We start from the raw sequence: 26,512 nt of genomic DNA, 5'->3' as shown, positions 1-26,512 counted from the left end.
GCTAAAGTTGCCAGATAAAATATAGGATGTCCAAATAAATTTGTAACCTGTAATATTTGGAACTTATACTAAAAGAAAACACCATTGTGCATCTGTCATTTCAACAGACATCTTGCCTTTTCTTTCTTTTATAATTTTTGCTAGATCTGGAAAACCTAGTCTGTCACAGTGTATGTCTGAATTTACTTTTAAGTAATGCTACCTATTTAGGATCACTTTTTTTGGGTTTTGTTTTGTTTTGAGATGAGGTCTTGCTGTGTTGTTGTCCAGGCTGACCTTGGATTTCAATTAATCCTTCTCACCTCAACTTCCTGTATATAGGATCACATTTCAAGAACCTGTATACCTGCAGCTATAAGTAAATATATATTCTCTTCTTCTCAACTTATACATAAATGGTCACACATTATAAACACTCTTCTGAACATCTATTATTTCATTTAATAAATCATGGAGTTTTCTTGATTGGTTGTTATGGCCAAAGACTATTTCATTGTATTGATGTACTAGAATTTATTTAACTAGGCCTCTATTAATGAGAATTCATGTTATTTCTAATTCTTTTCTACCACAAACAGTGCTATAATATAAATGTCCTTTCACATGTAAATATATCTGTAATATAAATTCCTGGAAGTGAAATTTGTGGGTTACATGGCATATGTATTTGCTGGGTGCTGATCAGACCCCTGGATACCGAGGGGAGAACACAGGGAATAAAGAAAAACAAAAGACAAAATTGAGGGTATCAGGGGGACCAGGAGGAACTTACCTCTAGTGGACAAGCACAGTAGTCTCAAGACTGACCTGCTTTTATTAGCAAGCGAAAAGCACAGGGTGAGGAGGATAGCCCATGTTTCAGCAACTGAAGAGAGTGAGTCCATAAGATGAGTTAATGAGGAACCAGATTTTCTGTATACGCAGATGCCTGTATTTTGACAACTGTCTCAGCAGACACTTCAGGAATGCTGGGTTATCAGCATTCTCTCCATAGCCAAGGGGCATGCGGCCTTCAGTATACCTCCCTGTTCCTGAGACCGGATAACACCAACCTCAGGACTGTGGGGGCTTAACTCATACAGTTAGACCCCCTATGATCTGCCTTACTGCCTGGTTCCCAATATGTATTTATAGTTTTGGTTATTGTATTTGTAGTATAACAGATTGCTGTACTGTGTACCATAATGGTTATTCCAATTTGTTTTTTTTTTTTTTTTTGGTTTTGGTTTTTCTCCGGTACCGGGAACCGAACTCACGACCTTGCGCTTGCCAGGCGGGCGCTTTTGCCGCTGAGCTAAATCCCCAGCCCCTGGTTATTCCAATTTGTACTGTCAACAGCAGTGTTCTTCATTCTTTACATTCTTATCAGCACGTTGTGTTATCAAACTCTCCATTTACTCCAAATCTGATGTGTAAAAGACTTTTAGTTTAAATTTGTATTTCTCTTGATTGTGAGATTGAGTTTTTTAATATATGTGTACTTCTTTTCTTTTATGATCTGACATTATTATGCATAATTTTATTGCCTTTTCTCCTTATTGTAGAAATTCTTTTTAAGGGAAGCACTTTGAGATATGAGTTTCCAATTTTTTTCCCACTTAGACTTTGACTTTCCTTATCATAGTTTTTGCCATGTAGAAATGTTTAATTTATATTTTAAAAATATGACAAAGTTTTCTTTTATGGCTTATGTTTATAACAGTTAAAAAGGCCATCCACCAGTTGAGGTTATACTGTAAGGAATTTTATCAGTTTTATTTTTAATTTTTTTTTTTTTTTTCAGATTTAGTTTGTACGTTTAAAATTTTATTCCATTTGGAAATTACCTCAGGATAAACCATGAGGAAATTACTTGACTTGTGCTTTGACTTTGCTTCATTTGTGACTATACTAATTCAATTAAATTTTGTTGAGGATCATTTATGTGCAAGAAATTTTGCTGGATGCCCTCTTCTCTGGTATCTTAGAGATAAGTAGGATGAATAGAATTGCCAAAGGATGTGAAATATGAATAAACACAACAAGTATAATGCTAGAGAAGTTTGGAAAAGCAAAGAAAAAAAGATGAATTCTATGTATAGGATAGAACAGGACTCACAATAAGGAATTATACTTCTTTGTAAACAGTTAGTGTCTTAAAACAAGTTAGTTTTATGAGCTGCTAGTTCATAAATTGATTTAGGAGAACAGGAGCAGTCTGAGTTATAAGAATGCTGATTGTGTGGAGTGAGTTGGATTAACTGATGGCATGGTTCACTTTTGGAGACAGAAAACTGCATGCTTTTGGAATTTCTTTTCAGAAAGAATGCATAAAACATAAAATTTTACAAAGGCCAAAGATCTGGTAACAAACAAAACCCTAAGATAACTAAAAACATGATAGCATAAATTCCCAGGTGATAACAGCTCAGTCATGTGGGAAAATGTGTAACATTTGGTATATCTGATGAAAGTAAGAATTTTCAGTCACCCTACAGGAGACAACAAGGAGTTAGATATGCCCACAGACATAAGGGATGAGAGGACAGCTTCATTAAAGTCAGATGAAGTGTATAAGGTGATATAACTTTCAGGAAAGTGAATGAGATTCCATGGTTAGGGAGTAGCAGGCAGTTATTTTCAACTGGAAAAGATACCAAATTGTTTTAAAAGCAGACTATAAGTATATATACCTACATACTATAGGTAAGCATGCATTGACTTAGTGTTAATAAGAAAATAAAGTATGAGAAAGACAGAATTTTGAAATTCTGTCTCAAAGATGTATTTTAAATTTTGAGATTAAATCACTCCAAGTGTGTGGATTATACTTCACATACATATGTACCTGTGTTTGGGATACGCACAGTGATACAGCATTGAGTTTTGTTTCCAGAGAGCTGAAAGAAGTATAAAATATTTACTCTTTTATAGTTTGATACTATCTTCTCCATTTTAAGGTTAATATTCTTTTTCATTATCATTACCCAAATTTCCAGGCTTCTTGCAGTGATTTTATGGTTGCCGCTAGAGATTTTGTGTTTTGGGACAGCTGATATTTTACATCTCTATCTCCTGTGCTTATGACCAATGTCTATTACTTTGTTTTTCTGCTCTCATTAATTTTTAAAAAGATAATGGCAAAATGCATTAAAATATCAAATAAGTACTTAACTACTTCTACATGAAGATGTCAGTGCTGCTGAAATTGAGTTGTGATCAGACTGGAATGCTTCTGTGGATTATCTGGGAATAGTTGACATTTTAACTTTGGTATATAAAAGTCAAGTTAGTAGTGTCAGTGTATAATGTATAAGAGATGGCACCAAAGGAATGTTGATGACCTCATGCATTTCAAATCTCTGCAGACAATTAAGATGAGGAGAGGGGCACTATGTCCCTTTCGACATACAGCATCTAAACTGAACATGATATCTTGTGAGATGCAGGGATGTATGCTGGTTATTAATTAAAATAAAATTGATCAGTATAAGCCATCTTCATCTAAGTATTTAAAATAAGACTGCAATAACTAAAATTTTAATGGCATGTAATTTGGTAGTAGTTACAGATATATTTTAAATATTGATATCTCCATACTTCCTGATGTTTCCTCCTATTGAACAACTTTGGTAGTTATGCTTTCCTAAATAGGAGATTTAGAATTGTTTTGAAATCTGCCTTTAAATGACTTGTGAAAAATACAACTTAAATATAAAAAACAAGAATGAGGGAAGGATGTTTGTAAAAGTGACTAGTAAATGTTAACCTGTGTCAGTTTCTTGGTCATAAGATGGTTGAGAGCAAGACAGATAGGTCTCAGTCAGAATAGCAATCAGATAAAACCCTTCATGTGCCACACCAACACAATATCATGAGACAGAAGGAAGCCAGTCAATATGGAATACCTCTAGAAGAAGGCATATATGTTCCTTTGTGTTGCTATAACAAAATACAACAGACTGATGAATTTATAGAGAACATAAATGTGTTTTTTCCACAGTTCTTGAAATTAGGAAGGCCAAGGTAAGATGTCAGCATCCTTGGCTGTCTGGTGAGGTCTGCCTTCTCTGACAGGGAGGAAGATGGTGTCCATCGAGGGTGCAGGTGGAAGGGGACTCATTCATGAGAAAGGAGACTTCATGGACTAATCACCTCTTAAAGGCTCTGCTTCTTAATTCCATCATGCTGGCAGCATCTCAGCTTTGGAGGGGACATATTGAATCTATAGCAGAAAGTTAATGAATAAATAATTAGAATTCACTTATTTTTGTTGTTAGTGAGTACTTGGGTGAAAATAAAAAATGATGGGGAGAATCTGATGGAAAAGGCAGTAGTATTTGGAATTAAAACATTTGGTACCCTGGGAAGCAGGTAATTACTTGAATGGTCATAGTTTTGCTTAAAGGTACTTTAGCACAACTCCTTAGTCTATTTTCCTTTGTTTCTGAATCATTATGGCTTATTTAGTCACTTAAATTGTCCCTAGAATGCTCTCCAAATTTCTCTTTTAAATTTCCAGCAGTGCAAATAGTAAGTGTTAGTTATAGCAGTGAATAATTGAATAGTCCAAAACATGAACTTGACTGGAACACATGACTGGAACTGAAAAATCAATAAGCCTAGGGGGAAAAAAACTGGAAAAACTTACTCTATATAAAAAAACAAAATAAATCAAGAATAATAAATATCTAAGTTGCTTGGATAATCATTTTACTTTGAATAATAGAAATAGAAAATTGACAGTTTCTCTGAGCATATATGAAAGATTTCTAACATTTGAAATGTTATGGAGGAATACAGGAAGTAAAAACAAAAAAATATATAAAAGCAATTCCTTCTGGCATAGTAGAAGTCACTTTAGTGAAATACAATGGTAAACTCTAGGATGGATATATTACTGACTTCAAAAAGCTATTGGGATTATGGGGAACGATTTAAGAGGTTTCCAAATGTCATTTCACTGAAACAACGTGATTGTGATTGCTGATTGATACTCAATCAAGGAATAGTGGTCCATGATCTATAATGGTTTAAGAAGACTTAAGATTCTGCCTCCAACTAATAAGTATATTTTCCAACTGAATCAGTGCAAGGCCCCACTGCAAAAATGGGGGAACTGTTTTTGAAAACAGTCTAAAATTTTTAAACTTTTGAACCAAATGTCTGCCATTTTCCAGGAAACGTTATTCAGATTCTAAGGTGATATTTCAGGATATAAGCATAGGATAAAACTCTTAACTCTGTATAGCTAAGTTGAAAATATTCTGTCTTTAAAACAGACAAAAGAATGTCTCATTCAGCAGTGGTAATACATGAGCAGGTAGGTCTTGAATATAAATGCTAAAAATGCTCACTTTGAAATTATCTGATTAAAAATAACTAAAAATGGAGTCTGTAATATACATGAAACTCAAAATATTATGTATTATTTTAGAGCCAGATGGAACCTCTCCTTTTTACAGAGTGACAAATTGACAAATATATCCAGAGTGGTAAATTGACTTGTTATTAGAAATAATTAGGAACCTGAGTATGTGGGCACCAATCCAGGTAAGCTGTGGAATTCCCTAGAAGAGTGAAAGAAGGGCCAATTTCAGTGCCACATGGTATAGACAAGGTAGCATTTTAGTCCCCTCATCACTCTTTGTCTTTGGCTCTGATCCTGTCCTTTGGCCTATCCAGTAAGGGGAAGTTAGGGACTGAGGAGGCTATGGCAGTGCTCTCCAAAACACATAGTCCTGCAGAACTTTGAGAATTTAGAGCCAGATATTTAACTGCTAGCCTGGGGATTGGTTTGTAACTGTCAAGAGTGTGTGTTCCTGTGGTGAGTGCAAATTAATGATATTGGGATATCATTATCATTAATGAATATCCCTTATCATTAATGACAAGGGATATTCTTCACACTTGTAAAACTTTAAAACATCTCTGGATATATCTTACAATGTTTCCGGTTATTTTGTGGCCTCTTTAAGACATTTTGTCTTTTCAAAGTGCTTCTTGGCTGGGCAAGGCGGCGCATGCCTGTATCCCAGCTCCTGAGAACAGGGGTTACTGTGAGTTCCAGGCCTACCTGGACTACAAGGTGAGTTCAAGGCCAGCTTGAACTAGGGAAGCTTTGTCTCAAAAAGGCAAAAACAAAGCAAAACAAAAAACAAACAACAAAAAAATGCTTCTTAACTTACTTAGATAAGACTTCTGGTATGTTGTTCTTATTAATAGTTTGTGTGATTCTGTGTTATTATTTATGTGTCATATCTGATATGAATAAATAGAAAATGTGTTTATGTAAGAAGTACCTCTGGCTTTTGAATAGAGTGTGTATGTGTGTGTACATGCATGTTTGTGAGCATTCACACATCATTTAGTTGAGCATAATCATATATATCTATACATACTTAAAATTTTACAGTATATTTAAATACATGTTCACACATTTATCATTATACCCCTACTTATATGTACTTTTAGATTTTTAGAGAATTAAACTGAATCTAGATTATAAGCTTCTTTACTAGAGTATATGCCTCTTCAAAATAGGCATTTTAAATAACTTTTATTTTTCATATTCAGTGGACAGTTGAAAATCTTTGCTCTTTGGCCTGGTTTTGGTCATAGGTAAGATACGTATCTTTGTTTAAGGAATAAAGTCACCATGCTTTTTGTATGTATGTCTAGTCAGTCTGTCGTGTATGTACGTACAATCTGTTGGTCTAGAGGGTTGGTGCCTGGCCATTCCTGACAGCTGCCTCAGTCCTGAAATGTCAACCCTTTGCATGCATAATAATGAAGGTTATGGTCAGCATAGCCATTGCTTTTTAGAAAAGTAAATGTTCTTACTTGTGTTAACAGTATATTTATGTCTGATGCTTTCTTTCTCTTTTTTCTCATTACATACACTTGCTGAAAAGAAAAAGAGAGGTACTCAATTCCTAGCTAAAAAAGTTTTTAAGCGATTTCTTTTCTCCAGTGGAAGTTAGCATGTATTCATTTCCCTTGTCCTTTCCTTTTTTAATTTATCTCTCAGTAGTTTTGAGTTTCACTGCCACCACACTGTCCATATCTTTAGCACCTCAGACTTGAGTTTACTATATACTCAGTTGTTGTCTGTCTTAATATTGATCCATTTTATATATTGTATACTTCAGTGCACATTTATTTAGCATGGTAGTAATGGCTCAGATCTTAGTAGAAGAATGTATTAAATAGTCAATATCAAAGTAGACCAGAGAAATACTGGTGTGTAATCTTTAAGGCACTAATTCAAAAAAGCTCCTCTTTTAAAAAATCATTGTATATTCATCACATTTACAATACTGCTTAGATGATGAAAACATTTGATACATATTTGCAGAAATAAAACAGTTACCTTGATTTGAAAGTTCTGCTTTGGGTGGTAGGCTATGATAACAGAATGGCTATAGAGAGGAGCAAATCTAATACGTTCCTTGTCCACAGATAACTAATTCTTGTAAGGAATATACCTTTTCTTGAAATTAACGTTGTAGTAAATATAGTGGACCAAAGCTGATAGAAATCATAGCAGTGCTTCTATCTTTCCATGCTTTCTTGATGCCTAGTTTAAAAGTGTTCTTGTGTGTGCTTATAACTGTCCTCCCCATTTTCCCTTTTTCTTTCTTTACCAGTGAACTTCTCCTTGGTCCCATAAGGCCAGTCTGTTTTTTTTTGCACTCCTCAGTTCTGATTTCTTTTTGGCAGGAGGACTAGATGTGGTTGACAGATTATATCTGAAAGGGGCTTTGGTAATTACGTGTTCTGTGTGGTGACTGTGTTACTGACAGATGGGCACAGTGAATATTGAAAGTGTTCTGGACCTCCGCATCCCCTTCAGCTTGGGAGTAGGGAATGTTGCCAGTGTTTTTCTTCTAATCTATTAGCAAATTTAAAAAAAAAAATCGTTTGGATCTTCACATCTTTTTTGGACCCTTAACTAACTCACATTTATGGCTAGGTTGTCTCCCACCTCTTTTACTCCTCCTCTTGTTATATACTTTTTGCAATAAAGAAAAATTTTCAAGATGTTAGTGCAGGCTGGCATGAGTGAGTGCCAACAGTTCCTACAGACTTGTTAAAAGATTTATTTTTTGCTTGAGAATTACACATATGGCCTAGAATGATAATATTAGGATCTGTGTTGGTTGAGATAATTGGCAGATCACACCTTAAGAAAAGTGATTGGTTGGCTTCTCTCTTTTACTTTAGTCTCTTGCTTCCATCACAGACAAAGTATAATTATGTAATATATTACTATATGTTAAAAGGGTCATTTAGCCCACTTACAGAGGACATCTTTTAGTTGAATTTCAACTAACATTTAAGCTATTCTCTTACATTGCCCAATTTACTAACAGCCAGCAAAATCAAAATGAGCAAAGATGGGGGAATCCCAATAATCACAGATCTATAAAGCCGATTCCTCAAGGAGGAACAGTCACCACTCAGATAATGCTGAAGATGATCTCATTCAGTAGAAAAATAAACAATCTGAAGTACAGAAATAAGAGCTTGAAACTATCTTAGTAATACAGAGGATATTTGGACTACAGTGTGGTTTTGAAGAGGTACCTATGAAGAGGTATCCAGATAGCCCTTTTGTACGTAGCACAAGTTTATAAAACTCTTTTGAGATTTAGAGCAAATTAATTTATCAATTTAAATTCACAAAAAATAAATGAAAGGATAACCTGTAAGATGCCCATCATTACAATTAATTAATATGTAAATATTAGCATTGTAAAACATTCTTTTTGCAACACCTAATACCTATGATTATGACATTTATTTCCACTTACAAAAGAAGATGCTAAGATTAAATTGGTTATTTGCTTTTACTTGCAGGTCTATCATTCGTGTGTGTGTGTGTGTGTGTGTGTGTGTGTGTGAGAGAGAGAGAGAGAGAGAGAGAGAGAGAGAGAGAGTATTCACAGTTGGGTGCATAGTTTTATTTCTTAGTACATGGAAGAAGAGGCTCCCATACTTTAGGGACAAAAGCTTTGACTCAGCAGTCCATTTCACAGGATAGTTTATGATAGACATAATAAAAATAATAAATTGCACACATGACAGATGTGGGATAGACCTTTGTGGGATATATTGTAGATTAGAAAAGAAAAATGTATTATCTCTATTTGCCTTTGAACATTTGTATCAGTCAGGGTTCATGAGAGGAAGATTATACTGTATTTCCAAGGCTTCAGTGGTTGACTGCATCATCAGGCGTAGAAGCATGAAAAAGTACTGTATGCTCTGGAGATACCAAGAATCCAGTCAGTAGTTGAAGGCCCGGCACTCACTGCGAAGTGCCATGCCAGTCCCCATTGGGGAAGTGAAGAGTCTTCACTGGAAGACTGAAGTGTGTGCTGCAAGGCTGAGGAGTCTGTGCAGGAAGTCTTGACAGGGACATTCAAAGACGTTGACAAAGACTGGAGTTCCTCCTTAGAAACAGAAGTGAGATTTCTTTATTCTTCCCCTTTTGTCCCATCCTGGCTATAAGCCTGTTGGTTGGTACTACCCACACCCAGAGTGGGTCTTCAGCTTTCAGTAAGGTATTCATCCTCATCCAGAATTGTGTTAAACCAATCCGTTAGGCATTTCTCATTCAGGTCAATGCCATAAGTAACTATCACAACATTCACTGTGTTTAATACATTCATCTGACTTTGACAAGCTGCAAAAATAAGATGAAGTTATAAACTGTATTTCTTTTTTCCCTCTTTACTAATGCTTTTTGTTAATGGAAAACTTTTTTTTTTTCTTTTTTTGTTACTGGGAATCAAACTCAGGACCTTGTACTTTCCAGGCAGGCGCTGTGCCACTGAGCTATATCCCTGGTCTAACGGAAAACTTTTGAACTGTGGAAAAGACATGTTATGAGTTCCTGAATCACCATCCTACTTTCATTCTCTTTCTGCTAATAAGACAACTAACTGTTCTTATAATTATTCCAGTGATTGTTATAAAATTAGCAGATCTCTTGGATAACATCTGGTTCACTTTGCAGGAGAAATAACTGAGGCCTCCCCTTCCAAGTTAATGACTTTTTTCAAAATTGTACAAGTTAGGCTGGATTCTGGAGAATAACTTAGATCCTATCATTCCTGTTTAGCACTCATGCTTCTAATTATGTTGTCTCCTATCATGTTCTCAATCTGGATGGATTGCCTGTAAAAAATCAAGAATATGCTGTTTTCAATCTAATTTTGCAATTACTATCAGTGTTTTCATCCATGCTTTAATAATATAATTATGGAGTTCAAATTTGTTATTTCCATAAGCCACATATATAAAAATACTCAATGCATATTTATTGACTGAATGAATGAAAGTAGTAGTTTTATTTTGCATATGCAATTTTTATGACTTCCAAAGTGAAGTTAAAATAAGAAAAGAAACCAAGACAGATCCATCTGGCTTATTTGGAAGGACATTATTGCATAATGAAATACTAGCACAATCACATTATGCTAGTCAGTAATCATAATCAGATACAAATCAACATGGTTGAGATTATAGATTTTCAGAATAGCATTGATATTTCTTTCATAACCTTCCAGTAGATAGATGCAGATATTTTCAATTCATTGTACACTTGAAATTGTTATTCTTAGATTATTTTCTTAGTTTGTTAAAGTTGTAATACTTGTGTTTTGGTGTTTTGTTTGTTTGTTTTGTTTTCCAGTACGGGAAATCGAACTCATGACCTTGCGCTTGTCAGGCAGGCACTGTGCCGCTGAGCTAAATCCCCAGCCCCAATACTTGTGTTTTGTAACGGGACTGTAACAGGGTTAAGGGAGAGAATTCTTAGTTCTGCATTTTTCTTTTGGCCATATTTCTCCCTTTTGTATCAGTTTCACCTCTCACCATATAATTAGTGCAATTTTCATGATTTAGCTAACTATCCTTAGTAAATAGTCTTTTCACTTTTTTGTGTGCTACAGAACCTTGCATGTAGTTCCCAAATTACTAATTATTGTACAACTGTAGATCTATTGTTCTGAAGTATATAAATGGTTTTGATTCAGGGATATAGTTTTACATCTCAAAATCAGTGAAAAAATAGAATTTCTCATAGAATTTTTGTTGTTGTATGTCTTATCACCATGGCTAGCTTGAATTAATGTGATTTAAACTATGTATAACTAATATAGTGATATACTTTTGATAGCTGCTTTAATTAGTAGATTATTTGAACCATTATATAAAAAGGAGTTGTTTCAACTTGGGGAACATCAACTAACTTGAATAAAGGTATTATGATTGAAAATTAAAGCAATGCACTATTAGTTTTATAAAATATTTCGCATAACTGTTAAAGTTCTTAGCATTCTTTACACAATTAGAGCAAGATTTTGCGAGGGCATTGAAAAAGCAAAGAAACAAATCTTTAATATTGTTGCATTCTGCTGTTCTCTTGGGTTTGTTGCAAAGAACAGGTGTTGGGGTGTGTTGAAATTAGTTTGGAATAATGAAAAACTAAAATATAACTCTCTTTGATGACTAGGGCAAAATGACTTTGCAATACCTCAATTACTTTGCTCCCATCTGAGAAAATGCTGCTTGTGTTCAATAGCTCTTATTAGCTTGAAAAACTCTACTATTACATAAATAATGAATGGACTCAAAATGCATTGGTTTTTCATAACATAGATGAAGGTACAATGTCATGTCAAAACCGAAATTTGCGTAGTAGAATAATTTAGTTATCTTATTCTTTAAAGAAATAAAGGGCTATGAATATTCATAGTTCAATTAAAATATTAATGGTATACTGACATTTTAGTTTTAAGTCTCTAGCCATCTATAAAGAAGAGTTTCATTAAACTTGATTAACAGTGAAGGGATAGGGGCTGGGGATTTAGCTCAGCGGCAAAAGCGCCTGCCTGGCAAGCGCAAGGTCGTGAGTTCGGTTCCCAGTACCGGAGAAAAACCAAAAAAAAAAAAAAAACAGTGAAGGGATAAGTTAGCGTAGAATACAATATATTGGATTTTGCCTCTGAAATAAAAATGTAGAACCTGACATGTAAATAATTTGATTATTAATATAGTGCAACATTTCTTTTGATAAGAAAAGATGTAGGCATGAAGATAGAATGAATACCTTATTTTCAAAGAACTAGTCTTCATTTTTAGTAAATTATTTTCATTGATTTGTAATTTTTTTAATTTTTAATTTTTATTCCTTAAAGTGCTAGGGATCAAATCCAGGGCCTTGTACAGGTCAGGCAAGATCTCTATTAATGTGCTACACCTAGCCCTAAATTTTGAATTTATAATTATGGTAAAAAATACAACATGAAGTTTTTCATCTAGCTATTTTTAAGTCTCTACTATAGTAAACTACATTTACATTGTCGATTAACTGTCACAGCCATCCATATCCAAAACTCTGTATCAAAAGTGTCAATAATGTCATTTATCAATATTTCAGTTTTCATCCCACTCATTCCTGGCATCCACCATTCTACTTTCTGTCTCTATGAATTTGATTACTCTAGGTAACTCATGTAAGAGGAATTATATACTGTTTGTCTTTTTGCAACTGAATTATTTCACTTAGCATAACGTCTTCAAGATTTAACAATGCTGTAGCATGTATCAGAATTCCTTAAGGTTGCATAATATTGTATTGTGTGATAAACCATTTTTTATTTATCTTTTCATCTACTGATGGGGATTCAGGTTGTTTCTAGCTCTTCTGTTATGAATAACGCTGTTATATGTGTGTGTTTGAAACCTTGTTTTCATTTATTCTGGATAATTACCTAGAAGTGGAATTGTTGGATCATACTGTAATTCTAGTTTTAATTTTTTGAAAGATCTCCATACTGTTGATGATACAGCTGCACCATTTGACTTTCTATTGATGGTTCACAAGGGTTCCAGTTATTCCACATCTTCACCAACAGTTGTTTTGTGTTTAATATATAGAAGTTACTCAAAATTATTGTAGAGATTCAAACAATGCCAAAAGATGTAAATTAAAATTAAAAATCCCTTTTCACTCCTTCTCTGACTTCTAAAACACGACTAACACTGAATCAGATCCCAGATGAGGTGTGAGATTCCTGTAAAAACATTGTCAGGGTTACCTTTTCACATCTTCAGTATCTGCATTGCAGGTAATGATTCCCCTTCTTAGTTCTTCCTCAAAGATAGTACATCTTCCTGTAGTAACTTTCACTTAGTGAACGCTTAGAAATGTTGATTTATGTCAAGTAGTATATGACTATATTTTTCATGTTTGTGGCACCAGCAGTATCTATGTCCAGAGGCGTGTTCAAACCAAACATCACAATGACTGTACAAATACAGTCTGGAGAAACTTTTAAGGAGACCTCTCCTCCTGAATCCTCCATAAGCAGTTTCACCCTGATGTTTTGGTCATGCATTCACATATTGTATCTGCTTTAAGGCACATACTGGGTTTGTGAAGACTTACAAACTATTTAATGCTACTTTTGATGTAGGTTGGGGGAGTGTTTGGAGCCAGAAAGTGTTCTGAGTTACTAACATTGGCTAGAATTACGGAAGTGGAAGGTATGAGATGAGGAAGCTGACATAGTCAAAGACATTTACATTTGTTTGTTATAAACTGCCTTTTTAAATAGTGCTGTTTATTTTTCTTAGCCTCATTGTTAGAGTCCTATGTGATAGAAGCACAGATATTTCTGAAGCTTCTACATTCAAGATAAAATTAGTCTGCTTTGCAATGTTGTTTAAACCAAGTTTTCCAAACATTTAATCAAATAAAGTTAACATATTTACATCTCTGTTGTCCCTTTGCCATCACAGTCCCTATATTGTTTTATTTTAAAGGTTATACAAATGGAAGTTTTCCTTAATATTATTTACAGATACAAAAGCAATTAGTTACCTTGTCATGTTAGTGTGAATAGGAATAGTGATCACAGAGTAATGATCAAATATTCAGGAAAGTGTATTGTAAATGGCAATTAAAACAAATCACAACGATTAGAACTGCCATTTCTCAAGGTAATCAGAAAATTTTCAAACAGTGTTTGTAGATTAAAAGAATAAAGCAATGGAGTAAAAAGAAATACAAATGAGTTTTGGGTTTTTTAAACATTCTTTATAGGTGAATGCAGAAATTTCAGTGTATGTAGTAGTTATGAAATGTCAGTGTTACCGATTTTTAGTGGTTTCATCAACTTCATTGAGATGTGATTCACATTTTATGTAAGTCACATATTTAAAGTGTACAACTTAGTGGTTTTGGATATATCCACAGAGTTGTGTGGCCATTACTCCAGCCTAACTTCAGAATAGACTGTTTTTCTTTTATAATGAAGAGGTTCATTTTGCTTCTGTTTTTCACATTCTAATCAGCAACCTCTACTTTTCTTTATTTACTTGATTTTTTGAGACTTTGTTTTATCTTCAGTCATTAGCAGTGATTTATCACGAAATTCTAAGCTATTTTTCAAACACTAGTCCACATTTCCAACTCAGTTTTCTCACTCAGATATTCTCTTGTGTGACTTACTGTTTCATTCATTTGTTCAGTGTTCATTGAGGGCTTGCTGTGTGCTCGACACTGAGGAACATTCACGTCTTTGGGAAGACAAGACTTGTAACCTAGTCCCGGTGACAGTTTATGGGCTAAAATGCTTATATGGGTATAGTGTTCAGGATGTTATGGGAAGCTGGTGGATGGCACTTCAGTGATGGAGGGAAGACTTGGACTTGGAGGAAGAAGGGAATGTTGAGCTGGATTTCAAATGATGGGTAGGGGTTAGCTTGGTGTACAAGGTAGACAATATCAAGAAAGAGGATTACCATATGCAGAGTTTCAAAGACTTGAAAGAACCTGCTGCATTTAGAGAAACATAGTTTATTTCATGGTGGATCTAAGAGAAAAAGAGGGGAAGCTGGATGGAGAGATGGCCCAATTTTGAAAGACTTTAAGCGCCAAACCATTATGCTGTAGGTAATGATAGACATTGAAGGATCTTAAGCAGAAGAAGAAATGATAAAGCTGATAAAAGATTTTAAGTAGAGGATTTGTATGATCAGGTTTTCCTGGGAGTTTCAAGGATAAATTTGGATAGCCAAGGCAAGGGGACATTGTAGCTGATACTGTGATAGTGTATTGATTATTTTGCAATGGAATAGGAAGAACAAAGACTATAGACAACATAACCTTGGGGATCTAAGCATATAAGGAACTTTGGACAATGAATCTCTGTCTCTGTCTGTCCCTGTCATTTTTCTCATAATTTCCTCAAAGCACTTCTTCCTAGATTGCCTTGTTTTTTCATTTAGCAGTATTCTCAGTGTAGTTGGAATATAAAATTGGAAACATCTTTGGTAATTGTCTTTGCTTAATTTATCCCCAAATTTCTTTTGCTTTTTTTCCTGAGGCCTTTCCAATTTGCTCTGTATTATTTTTTGCTTGTATCACTGTTTTTCATACCTTTATATTTTGTTTTTTTTTAACTTATATTCAAATTTTTCTCTTAGATTTTTATCTAATATATCAGTGTTCCATATAAGTTCTCAAATGACAAAGAATTTGTTGTTTTAAAAAAAGGTTTGAAAGTGGTCATTTATAAAAAGTACAGGTCCTGGCATTCAAGGTCCTATGGAGTCTATGTCTCATTCATCTTTTAAAATGTAAATCTTGGCATAAATTTAAGGCTCCTGCCTTTCTGTCATATTTGATCCTTCTCTATTTTATGTATCTCTCTCTTTATATTGTTTCCTTACCTTCTTTACTCTTCCTACTCATGCAAAGACCAAACTGCATGATTCATGTCTCATTTCATTCTTCCAGCAAATACTTGCTTTGGCACTGTTGGGAGCAGTGAGAATATATCAGTGAACAAAATGGACAAAAGTCACTGCCACCCTGGAGCCTATATTCTATGTGGAAGTAGAAAAAGATTTTAATAATAAGTGATAGGAGAAAAATTCATGGAGGGAAGAGGATATGAAATGTCAGTTAGGAATTTTTAGATAGGTTGAATGGCAGAGGCTTCTCTGAGATGTTTTCTTTTCAGAAATCTGAAGCACTTGATATACTCTTGTTACTCAGTCTTGGACCTATTCTTGTGTCTAGATAAATGCAATTTCATGGGCTTTACTTTTAACTCCATTACCGGCTCCTTAAGCTACGGAACCACTTGTATTAGTTGTTTGTATCCTTCATGCCATTTTTATTGCAGTGAAAAAGTTATCATATGCACAACGAATTTAAACATGTCAACATACACAACTAGAAATGATTTATATCTGATAGGAGGAAGTTGTTGGAATTCTATGTAAGTTAAATATTTAGTATTTGTTTCATCTAACTTTTATTAGTCTTGACAGTTATGATTTCAAAAGGAAAGCCTGAAGAAGAAAGACTACTTGCCAGTATCAGCTGTTGTTAATTTCTCTTTGGAGGTTTTGAATGAGGATAGTAGTGCCTTTGAATTTCATAATGAAAACTGATCGGGGGAAGACACTGAATGCAGCACCAACTGAAGTACCAGTCCTTGGGCTGAAACTGCTCTATGCTGGCATTGAAGACAGAGTCAATAGCCAATTTTATTCACATGGTTTTCTTTTTTACAAGGTGTTTACATGTCAGACTGAACAAAACCCATCAAAATGTTCAAGTCATTGTTTGAACCAATCACAAAAATCAGATGGCTTGAATATATAATTAACAGTTGAATTTGTCCTTCAGATTTATTTAGCTTCCAGCATACCAAGCAGGAAATTGAAATCAAAAGAAAGAAACTCAGGACTGGAAGCTCTAATTTATGGTTCAGCTTTGTTTTCTCTAGAAAAAGTTATCCTGAGAAGAGTTGAATATACTGCCAACAAGGATGTGAAAAGCTGGGTTATTGCTACTGCTTTTGTTTTGAACTTTGAGAAAAAAACCCACTGAATACTATTATTTGATTAGTTCTAGCAGTTTTTTGTTTCTGTTTTTCTATTTCCCTACAGGAGAGACTATAGACTAATTTCATCACACATAAGAACTAGTACAGGAGTGCTAGCCAAAGTTTGAGTTTGTTATTCCTTTGAGAATTTGACATTTTCTGGTTTTGACATTTTTACCATGGTTAGACATATGTCTTCGTATTCTTGCCCTATATTCATCCCCTAAGGGAAATTGTATACTTTATCTACTGGAAGGTAGGAATGCCTTTTGTTTTGGACAAGCCATTAATTGTTCAAATAAATTCACCTGTAGTGTAATAGAGCAATCATTAGGAACTAGGCCATGTGACAGCATTTATATTCATGAGACCCTAATCTTCAGTTCGTTCCAAAAATGAAATTAAATACTGTGTACACAGAATGATGACTTCCTTTTTCTTTCCTTCCTCCCTGACCTTCCTCTCTCCTGCTCTTTTTTTTGTTGTTTTTCTCTGGTACCGGGAACCGAACTCACGACCTTGCGCTTGCCAGGCAGGCGCTTTGCCGCTGAGCTAAATCCCCAGCCCCTCTCCCGCTCTTTAAAAATATTAAATGGCATCCTAAAAACAAACAAAATATTATTTATTATTTATAATTTGGTTATTTATCATTTTCTATTTGAGGATAATTTACTTTCTATGTGTAAAATATTAATAGATTTTTTCTATATAAAATGAAATGTCCTAATAAAAGGGACATACAGACCTAGGACTTTTTTTTGCATCCTTTTCTGCTATTTTGATATAATTTCATTTTAGCAAATAAATACATGCTCACACACATATACTGTAACAGTTGTATTTCATAACAACAGTGTTTTCCTTTATTTCTAACCCTGTATTACTTGCTCAAAAATATACTTCTAAAACCCAGTCACTAATATGAATTTGTTAAAGGTATCACTTAACAGTCTCTTGGTTGAAGTGATTTCTTTTAGGTCTGCAAATCATTGAGATAGATATAATGGGTACTTCACTGGATTATGAAAGCATATAGTTGGATATGAGGGACTGAACTAATACAGGTTTGAGTGTTTGTTCATGTAGTTTTCTTAGCCTGGTGTTAGGGCAGATACACATAAACTTGGTGCAGTGATGTGTGTTGTGATCCTGAGTGTGCTTTGAGTCTGTGAAGGCTAAGCAGTTTTGTATTTTTTGCATTCAGAACCCAAAATTTTTGCATTCAGAATCTCCTGGGATTATTGTTGGGCCAGAGAAGTTATGCCAAGATCTGAACTTGAGTTCTTTGCAGATTAATTGTAAAGCATTTCCCTTTACTGGAGCATGTGCACCTGGGATCTTCTGAAGAGCCCTTGAAAGATCTATCTAGCCATTGAATTGGTAGATACTGTATTATTGAGAGTGAACCTTCAAAAAATTAGAAAGATCTTATCATGGTCTCAGTAATTCTTTTTGATCTTTATTAGTTGTGAAATGCAGGAGAGATAATGCTATGAACATTGCCCCCTTTTGTAGTGCAGTAAATACGGTGGGGTGGTATTTCATTTTTATAAGTGAAACAGGAGAATGAATCACATGTCGGCAAAAAGGGATTTGTTAAGGCCAGATTGGTGATGCTACTTTATTGTTCTTGTTGTGGACTCTTAGTTTTCTTCATTAGTTCTCAGTATCTCCAGTTTACTATGTGAAATTAACTCTGGTAATCCTTTCCCAGCTGGCATAACCTTCAGAGTCTGACATAGTCCAGCTAGAAATCTATACAGCTACAGGCCATCTTGTTCCTTTCACCACTAATGTATATGTGTGTAGTTATAAAATAGGAATCTATTTGTCTTTGGAAAACTGCTATTAATTTCTCTTTGGACGTTTTGAATGAGGATCATAATGCCTTTGAATTTCATAATGAAAACTGATCTGGGGGAGGACACTGAATGCAGAGTTGAAAGGAATAGCTAAGGAAATTCATTTGTCAGATCTTTATGGTAGATAATCCTGGATCTTGATAGATGAAATGTAATTATTCTATAATTATTCCACTCTAAGAAAGTCTATTTCTACCCTCCCCTGATCTCCGCCTCTTGTAATGTTTTAAAAACATTACATTGTGTCCTTATCCACCTTGCAACTTCTGGCTCTTCCCTATAGTCAAAATTACCAAGAAGAGTAAACATTTTTAATTAATTCAGTACATAGAGGTTTCTTTGTTGTTCCCCTTGAGGCCCCCATGAAAGAAGACTTCTAGAACTTCTTTAGAAAGTGGCAAGAATGTGAGAGAAGTATTTTTGAGGGGGATTAATGACAGTGTCTTTTACTGTAATACATTTAAAATTTTTAAACATTTATATATTTTGATCATAACTCATGTGCACAGAACACATGCTTCCTATTACTAGGCTTGTACTAAGCATTGTGAATATATATTTCATTTAATCCTTGCAGCCCTATAGATAGAATTATACTTCTCATGTTTTCTATCTCTACAATTTTCTGCATGTGTCTTCCAGATTAAGTCATTTCTTTCTCTTAACCCACAATCTAGATGCCCCATTTGTTGAGTATTCCCACCTTTGACCTAATCTGGATTTCATTGTTTTTAACTATACGAGGAATTTATTTCATTTTACTTCTCTAAAAGAAAATGTACCATGTTTGTTTTGAGAAATTTTGGGATTGTTCTAGCTGTTTTCTTAGGTTTCCTAATGTGGTCCCTTATTTTGGCAGAAAGGCAAAATTAGGCTGTAGTTTTAAAATAGGAAAACTATTTGTCAAATTGTTTATATTTGCAAAATGAATTCATAGTAGAAGCTCTTACAGTCAAATTTTCCAACCTGGTCTTGGTAGTACATGCATGCAATGCCAGCACTTGGGAGGCAGACACAGGAGTATCACAAGTTCAGTGACAGCCAGAGTTACATAGCACTTTCAAAGTCACCCTAGACTACATAGTGAGACCCTGTTTCACTGCCCACTCCAGTCAAATTTTCCTGCTTTCTAGTCTTATTCTTTATGATATATATTCCCTGTTTGCATACTTAAGCTGTGTTTTTGTTTTGTTTATCATTATTACTTTTGTTTGTAGCTTGGTTAAACCATAGGACACTTCTGTGAAAAAATTCACCCCTCTCCCCATTAAATTGTCTACAACAATAAGAGCAAGTAAAAGTCTCCACAGTAGGGTAATTTTTGCAGCTCCTGCTTTGTTTCTTTGCTGCTAGCATATGTATTTCCTTTTCAAGTGTGAACCTTATCTTCAGATTGGTTCCGACATGAGCACAGTGTATAACACCTCACAGATTTCATAGTGATGATATTGAGTGGAGATCTCTAAAGAAAAGACCCCCTTCTTTTTTTCAGTCTTTTTTACAATGCAGGCAAACCTTTACCAGAAGGTCCTCCTGTCTCATTAGCCTGAATTTTAAATCTGTTCTTAAGTTCATCTCTTCCGGTGGCATTGAGTCAGTCTTATGCTCCTGTGCAGAACAACAAAATTGAGATTCTTTTGAGAAAACGAAATTGAATGGTAAGAATTTGGGTAAGCAACCAAATTTTCAGTTCTTTGTGTGTTCTTCAGTGTACATGGACTGTCCCCCTCAGCCAGCCAGATCATTCATATCAAAGTTGTTGAATGGTGCAGTGATAGTTAATATTACTAGAGGACCCACTTTATCAGTAACTAGGTTCTGTGGCAAGTAGCAAAGACATAACATAACTGTGGCCTCTACAGTATACATACTTTGCCCCTTATTTATAGGTAAGGACGTAGTTCAGGCCTGGGGTGGTGACCTTGTTCTACAATATTCTTGATGGGTCAGGCTCCTTCCAAGTCATGGTTCTGACATGAGTTGTAGTTCATGCTGTGGCTGAACCAAGATCCACAATGGTGACCACTGCAACCACTGAATGGTGACACAGACAAAATTTAAAGGGATCCAAAGGCTTAGTCCAGCTCTCTTTTCAGGAAGGTTCTAAAAAGCAACCATACAATATTTCCACTTTTATTCTGCTGACCAAAATTTAGAGCCATAACTGCAAGTGTCAGAATGATTGCGCTAAATATATGGTGCTCAAGTAAAACTCAGAAGAGTGATAATTAGCTTTAACTCTTTTCGGCCACACCCTTTTAGTCTAATCATCTGAATAATTAGTGAACAGGTGCTCAGTTGTTAGAACTTCATTTACCTACATTTTTCCTTTTGAAAGCTGTACATTATGCAGAATGATATACAATCCTCCAAAGACTATAGAACCGTATGTATGTGGTTCTTCTGCTTCCTGTGGTAGCCATAAGTCACATGAAGCCATTGAGTTCTTGAAACATGGCGACTGTGAGGAAGAGAATCATTAGCTTATTTAAATTACAAGCACATTGATTAAGGTATTGGAAACTTTTGGTTCTGGAACAACTTGGGCATTTGATTCTACTTTTGTAAGTATAAATTGTATGAAGCCCAAGTACAGATCAGTTATTTAGAACACAGTGTCTGAATTGAGTTGTGCTCTACGTATAAAATATGAACTGTATTTGAAAATTTATAAAATAATGCAAAATATTTCAGTTTTTAACATGACTGTATATTTAAATAATAACATTTTGGTTATTTTAGGTTATAGAAAATACTAATAAAATCAATTTTACCTGTCTCTTTTTATATTTTTCATGTGGCTACTGGAAAATTCACAACTACATGTGTGGCTCACTGTGTGTTGTTTGTCAGCATTATTGTAAAGCTGCATTTCTCAGCCCAAGACTTGACTTTGTAGATGAAGAGGCCTCTTCACATCCTTTGATTTTGAAGGAAGTAGAAATTTTCAAGAAGACTACAGATGGGCTTTATGTTTTTTGTTATATGTCCTTTCTGGATGCTACTGAATTCTCTTCTCTTGTTTATCTTTCTCTGCCTCTTCTTTTTTTTTTTCCTTTTTGAGACAGGGTCTTGCTATGCAGTTCAGGCTCGCCTTGACCTCACTTTGTAGCCCAGGCTGGTCTCAAACTCACAACAATCCTTCTGCCTAAGGCGTGCACCACCATGCCTGGCTAATCTTCCATATTGTCAGAAACCATTGCCCAAGCTTTTCCTTAGCCCCAATTATGCTTTAAATAAAATGTGAGGACTAATTACTATTTAAAAGAGGATGGCCTTACTGTATAATATTCGTGCAGTGTATTTTATTGAATATGGTGTGGCACTTTGTTTTTGATGACAATCACCCAATTAGCCTTTTTAGCATTAAGTACCACTTCTACTGTGTTGTTCCTGGATATTGATTATTTCTAAGATAGATGAGCATAGACCAAATCTTTCCCCTGAATTTGAATTACATTGAAATACCTCTTGTCATTTATTATTTCATTCATTTTGATATCTGTAATGCGATAGGGATATGTAGTTTGATTCTCATTCTACAAGGTACAAGTTCATGTCCACATTAACATTATTACCCCTAAATATTGTACTGCAAGCAAATTATAGAACAAATACTAGAAATTACTCATATCTGTGATTTTGGACATTTTCAAATGTTTGTTTGTTTTCAAACCACTAACCCTCTGTAGGAATCTTAGGGGAGGTGTTTCATCACATGGTATTTTGACCTTCTCATTGACTGCTTCAGGAGCCCAGTTTGCCTCACAGTATTGTGAGTCTTCAAAGAGTGTGATTGCAAATGCAGTTTGGACCCTTAGTAGCAATATTACTGTAAGATATTATCTCTTCAGGCTTAATTTCTTCTTCAGTGAACTGAGTGTGGTGTAGTTTCTCACTTCTCCAATCACCTTTGTGCAGAGTAGCTTCTATTATTTGCACTAATGGAAAGAATCATTGTTTCAAGTTTTCCAATAAGGCAGATAATTTTAAGAATTAGATAATATCTCAACATTTACATTCATATATGAATCTTATGTTTTAAGAATTTATAATTTAAGAAGCAAAAGCCAACAAATTAAGTCTGATTGAGAAAAAAATAAGAATCTGTATAAGATTGCCATCTTCTCATCTCCCCTCCCACCGCACAGTTTGTTAGACAGGAATGTGTCTGTTTCTGAAACAGTTTAAAGCTCTGCTGGCTTATTTTCTTAACAATGCAAGGCTTTCTCTGGTCGTATAGGAACAAGTAGTTATGAAAAAGGCTTTCTCTTAGCTTTTATTGAATCTCGAATTTTGTATAACTTATGCCGAGAAAATATGCAATTAAATACCAATATACACGTGAAAGCAGATTTGCTGTGAATTACCTGTCCTGAGAATAGTCGCTTAGAGACTGTCTTGTGAGTACACATGGGAAAAAGACAAACACCAAATCTATTGTCTGGTCTCTACCTTGTTAATGTGCTACATTTTTCAAAAATGAAGGAATTTATTTAGGATGTGTTTTTTTCATTGACCTCTTTATGCGTGAGGTGGTTATTTCAGGGGTAAAAATCTGAGATTGAATTTTAATGCATTGGTACTGTGAGTTTTGATATTAATTGGCATCATTGGCTTGGAGGACTTACTGATAGACCTGTTACTTGTATTTGAAGGAGTTCCTCCCCTTTTCTTAGAAAGATAAGATAAATATATCTACTGGAATAAATTAGTCTGAGGAAATCACACACACACATGCACGCATACACACACACACACACAACACACACACACACGTTGAAAAATCAAGCGTTATACTGGGGATATAGCTCAGTGGCACCTGCCTGGCAAGTGTGAGGTCATGAGTTCAATTCTCGGTACCCTTCCCCCCAACCCCCCCCCACAAAAAATCAGGCATTACATCATCCCCCCCCCTCCCCCCCCCCGTACTGGGAATCTAACTCACGACCTTGCGCTTGCCAGTCAGGCACTGTGCTGCTGAGCTAAATCCCCAGCCCCCTTCCTTTCATTCTTCCACGTTATGAATCACTCTGAATTGTTGTACATATTTCCCACTATTCTATTTACATTTGCTGGTAGAAATCTATCAAAATGAGAACTGTTTTTTGTTTGCCTTTTTTTGAGACAGGGTCTCAGTGTGCAATTCAGGCTGGGCTTGAGCTCACTTTGTAGCCCAGGCTGGTCTCAAACTCGCAACGATCCTCCTGCTTCAGTCTCCGGAGTGCTGGGATTCCAGGTGTGCACCACCTGTACCTGAATAGAACATTTTAATACAGCTTCTTTCTTGTTCTCTCCCTATTCCTTTACCTACTGCCACTTCTAATTCTTTCCAAGTAGCAAGAAGGGAGAAGCTGTATGAGTGGGTAAAAAGTAGACAAGATGAGCTGGCAGTTTTCTGCTTTCCTTTTCTTTCCTTATCCATAACGATAGAGAATAGCTCCACTGTGCTCTCTCTAGCTACAGAAGCAGTTGTGGCAGCTGCTGTATCTTAAACTGTGATCATGGTCTTCACCTTTTTGCCAGGACATTGCTTAAAAATAGAGCTAGTGGTGGAGTTAAGTCAAACTGCATGGCTTCCTGAACATCTGGGACTTTTGTCTATTGCCAGCAGAGGGTTGGCAATGGAAACGCTCTGTCCCAAATTCCTGTTTTGAAGGAAGCCTGCAAACCATCTCTGGGGTATGGGGGCAATCCAATCCAGATCCTGCACCTGCCCACCCAGCTGGCCACCAGTTTACAGGCTCCCATTTTCTTGTACTTCTATTAATAATATTACCTTGATTACATGACCGTATCCTAAATAGCACTGTATACATCTGTGGGCATGCATGTGTGCATGCATGTGTATGTTTGGATAAATAAATCATCCCAAATACAGAGGTAGTGCATAGAATCATAAACAAATTTGTGTGTACAGTATGTACATGTATGTATAGGTTTTGGAGCTTTGCTAAATTAGATCTGGCATGATGCTGACATACTGACTCTTAGGAAATTGGTTTTCATTAAAGTCTTCAGGTTGTTCATGTACTGGCATTGGCTTTGATTAAGCACTGTATTAGGGTCATATCCTAGAATAACAGCATTTCAAAATCCCTGGCTGTTTTTGAAAGAATTGTGATTAAAGTTTTGGCTGTTTTCCCATGGTTACTAATGTCTGCTGAGGTCTGAGTCTCCTCGGTTGTTATTGGTGATTGAGTTGTGTGGCAGCCCCTCATGCTTTCTTGCCAATATCGGTGGCACTCTCCAGGGGGAAGTGCTTTTGCTTTGAAATGCGAGAACTAAAAGCTGTAACAAAATTAACACAGGGTCTAGGGTTTCTGATGTGACTTCAGAGCTAGGATGGGAATGTTTCCTAAAGCCTAATTCATCTTTGATTGAATTTCAGACTAAACAAAGCTGCAGTGATGAGAAGGGAGAGAAACCCATCTAAAAGAGATTATGGATGAACAGGTTGAGGAATTTGATATGGCAGGCTGAAATCTAGGGAATCAGATATTTAGGCTTCAGCTGGGCCTTTCTTCTTGGCAGGTGTGTTCTGCGCCTTGGCATGAGCAGAGCAGCTCAGACAACAGCACACTTGGGACAGCCTGCAACCCTGTTGTTACGAAGGATCTCTTTTCTCAGAGTGGGAAACGGAAAATGAGAGCCGTTGTTTGGGCAAAAGAAATAAGTGTGTATTTCTTAGTGTTGAGAAGGGGGGATAGTTTTCTAGGTTTTCAGATGTATCGTTTTGTTATGCTTGTCTAAAAAAGTTATTGAATATCCAGCACTACCCCAATTAATGATTAATTTTCCACAAAAGGTCAAATTGTAGAAAATAAGAGTACATTGAATGCATGTTTTCTTCAGAGGTCACCAGACTAAAATTCTACATATTTTAATTATTTGCTAGTGTTTTGTCTTTGGAAATTTTAGAACATGTCTATTTTGTATCTTTGTAGGTTATAAAGTCCTCGAGGGTGGAGCAGCATTTTTTGTGCTTTTTGTCCTAGTGAAGTTGTATTGTAATACCTATCTGGATTGATTTACACTTTATCTTTTGTGAGGAAATATATAAAATGCAGGGTCATGCAAATATGTAAATAATTAAAGTTAACATGAGAGAGTTACGAACTGAAATTGACTTGATATTTCTCATTCAGCTCTGGTTGCATATTTACATTATTTTTTGGAGTTAATTTCAGGATAGAATGATGGACTTAGTCTTAATCTCTGTTTTCTTTTATATATTTTAGATTTACTGTGTGAAAAAGAGAAAACAGCAAAATAGTAGGTGTGTGCATATATGTGAACTAAAGAGGATAATTTGTCAATTATTTAGTAGGCTTTCTGAGCACCGACTATTGTCAGATGATGTTTTAAATGTTGGAGATACAAAAGCAAAGTCCCTAAAATTTCTTGTCACTTTTATTTATCTTGAATTTTTAATGCCACAAAATTCACTTACTGTAATATTCACCTACCATAATATTCATTATCTTACGAAGTTGTACAAACATTCCTACTATCAAATTCTATAATATTTTTATCACTCCCTCAAATATTTATTACCTATTTAATAGTCACTTTCAATTTTTCCTTTCCTCAGCCGCTGGCTAGAAACAATCCATTTTCTGACTATATGGAGTTGCCTAATCTGGACATTAAGTATAAATTAAACCACACAATATCTAGCCTTTTTGTCAGATTTCTGCCACTTATGGTGCTTTTAAGATTCATGCATCTTGTATCATAAATCAGTAGTTCTCC

General features: G+C 35.3%; 1 protein-coding gene across 2 annotated transcripts in view; it reads left to right on the top strand.

Moving 5' to 3' along the window:
• Nucleotides 1-26,512, top strand: part of Exoc4 (exocyst complex component 4) — a 734,966-nt gene that overhangs the window by 270,773 nt on the left and 437,681 nt on the right. The window contains exon 10 of one of the 2 annotated variants that reach the window (XM_013510636.1): nucleotides 3,983-4,068. The exons of the other annotated variant lie outside the window; for it this stretch is intronic. Coding sequence (XP_013366090.1) covers nucleotides 3,983-4,053 — 71 coding nt within the window. The 3' untranslated portion in view covers nucleotides 4,054-4,068. Of the gene's footprint in view, nucleotides 1-3,982; nucleotides 4,069-26,512 lie in introns of those variants that run through there. 2 annotated transcript variants of the gene reach the window in all.

This window comes from Chinchilla lanigera, unplaced genomic scaffold (genome assembly GCF_000276665.1).
Source record: "Chinchilla lanigera isolate Chin_1 unplaced genomic scaffold, ChiLan1.0 scaffold00009, whole genome shotgun sequence".
NCBI lineage: Eukaryota > Metazoa > Chordata > Mammalia > Rodentia > Chinchillidae > Chinchilla > Chinchilla lanigera.
This window is presented reverse-complemented; position numbering and strand designations above follow the sequence as displayed.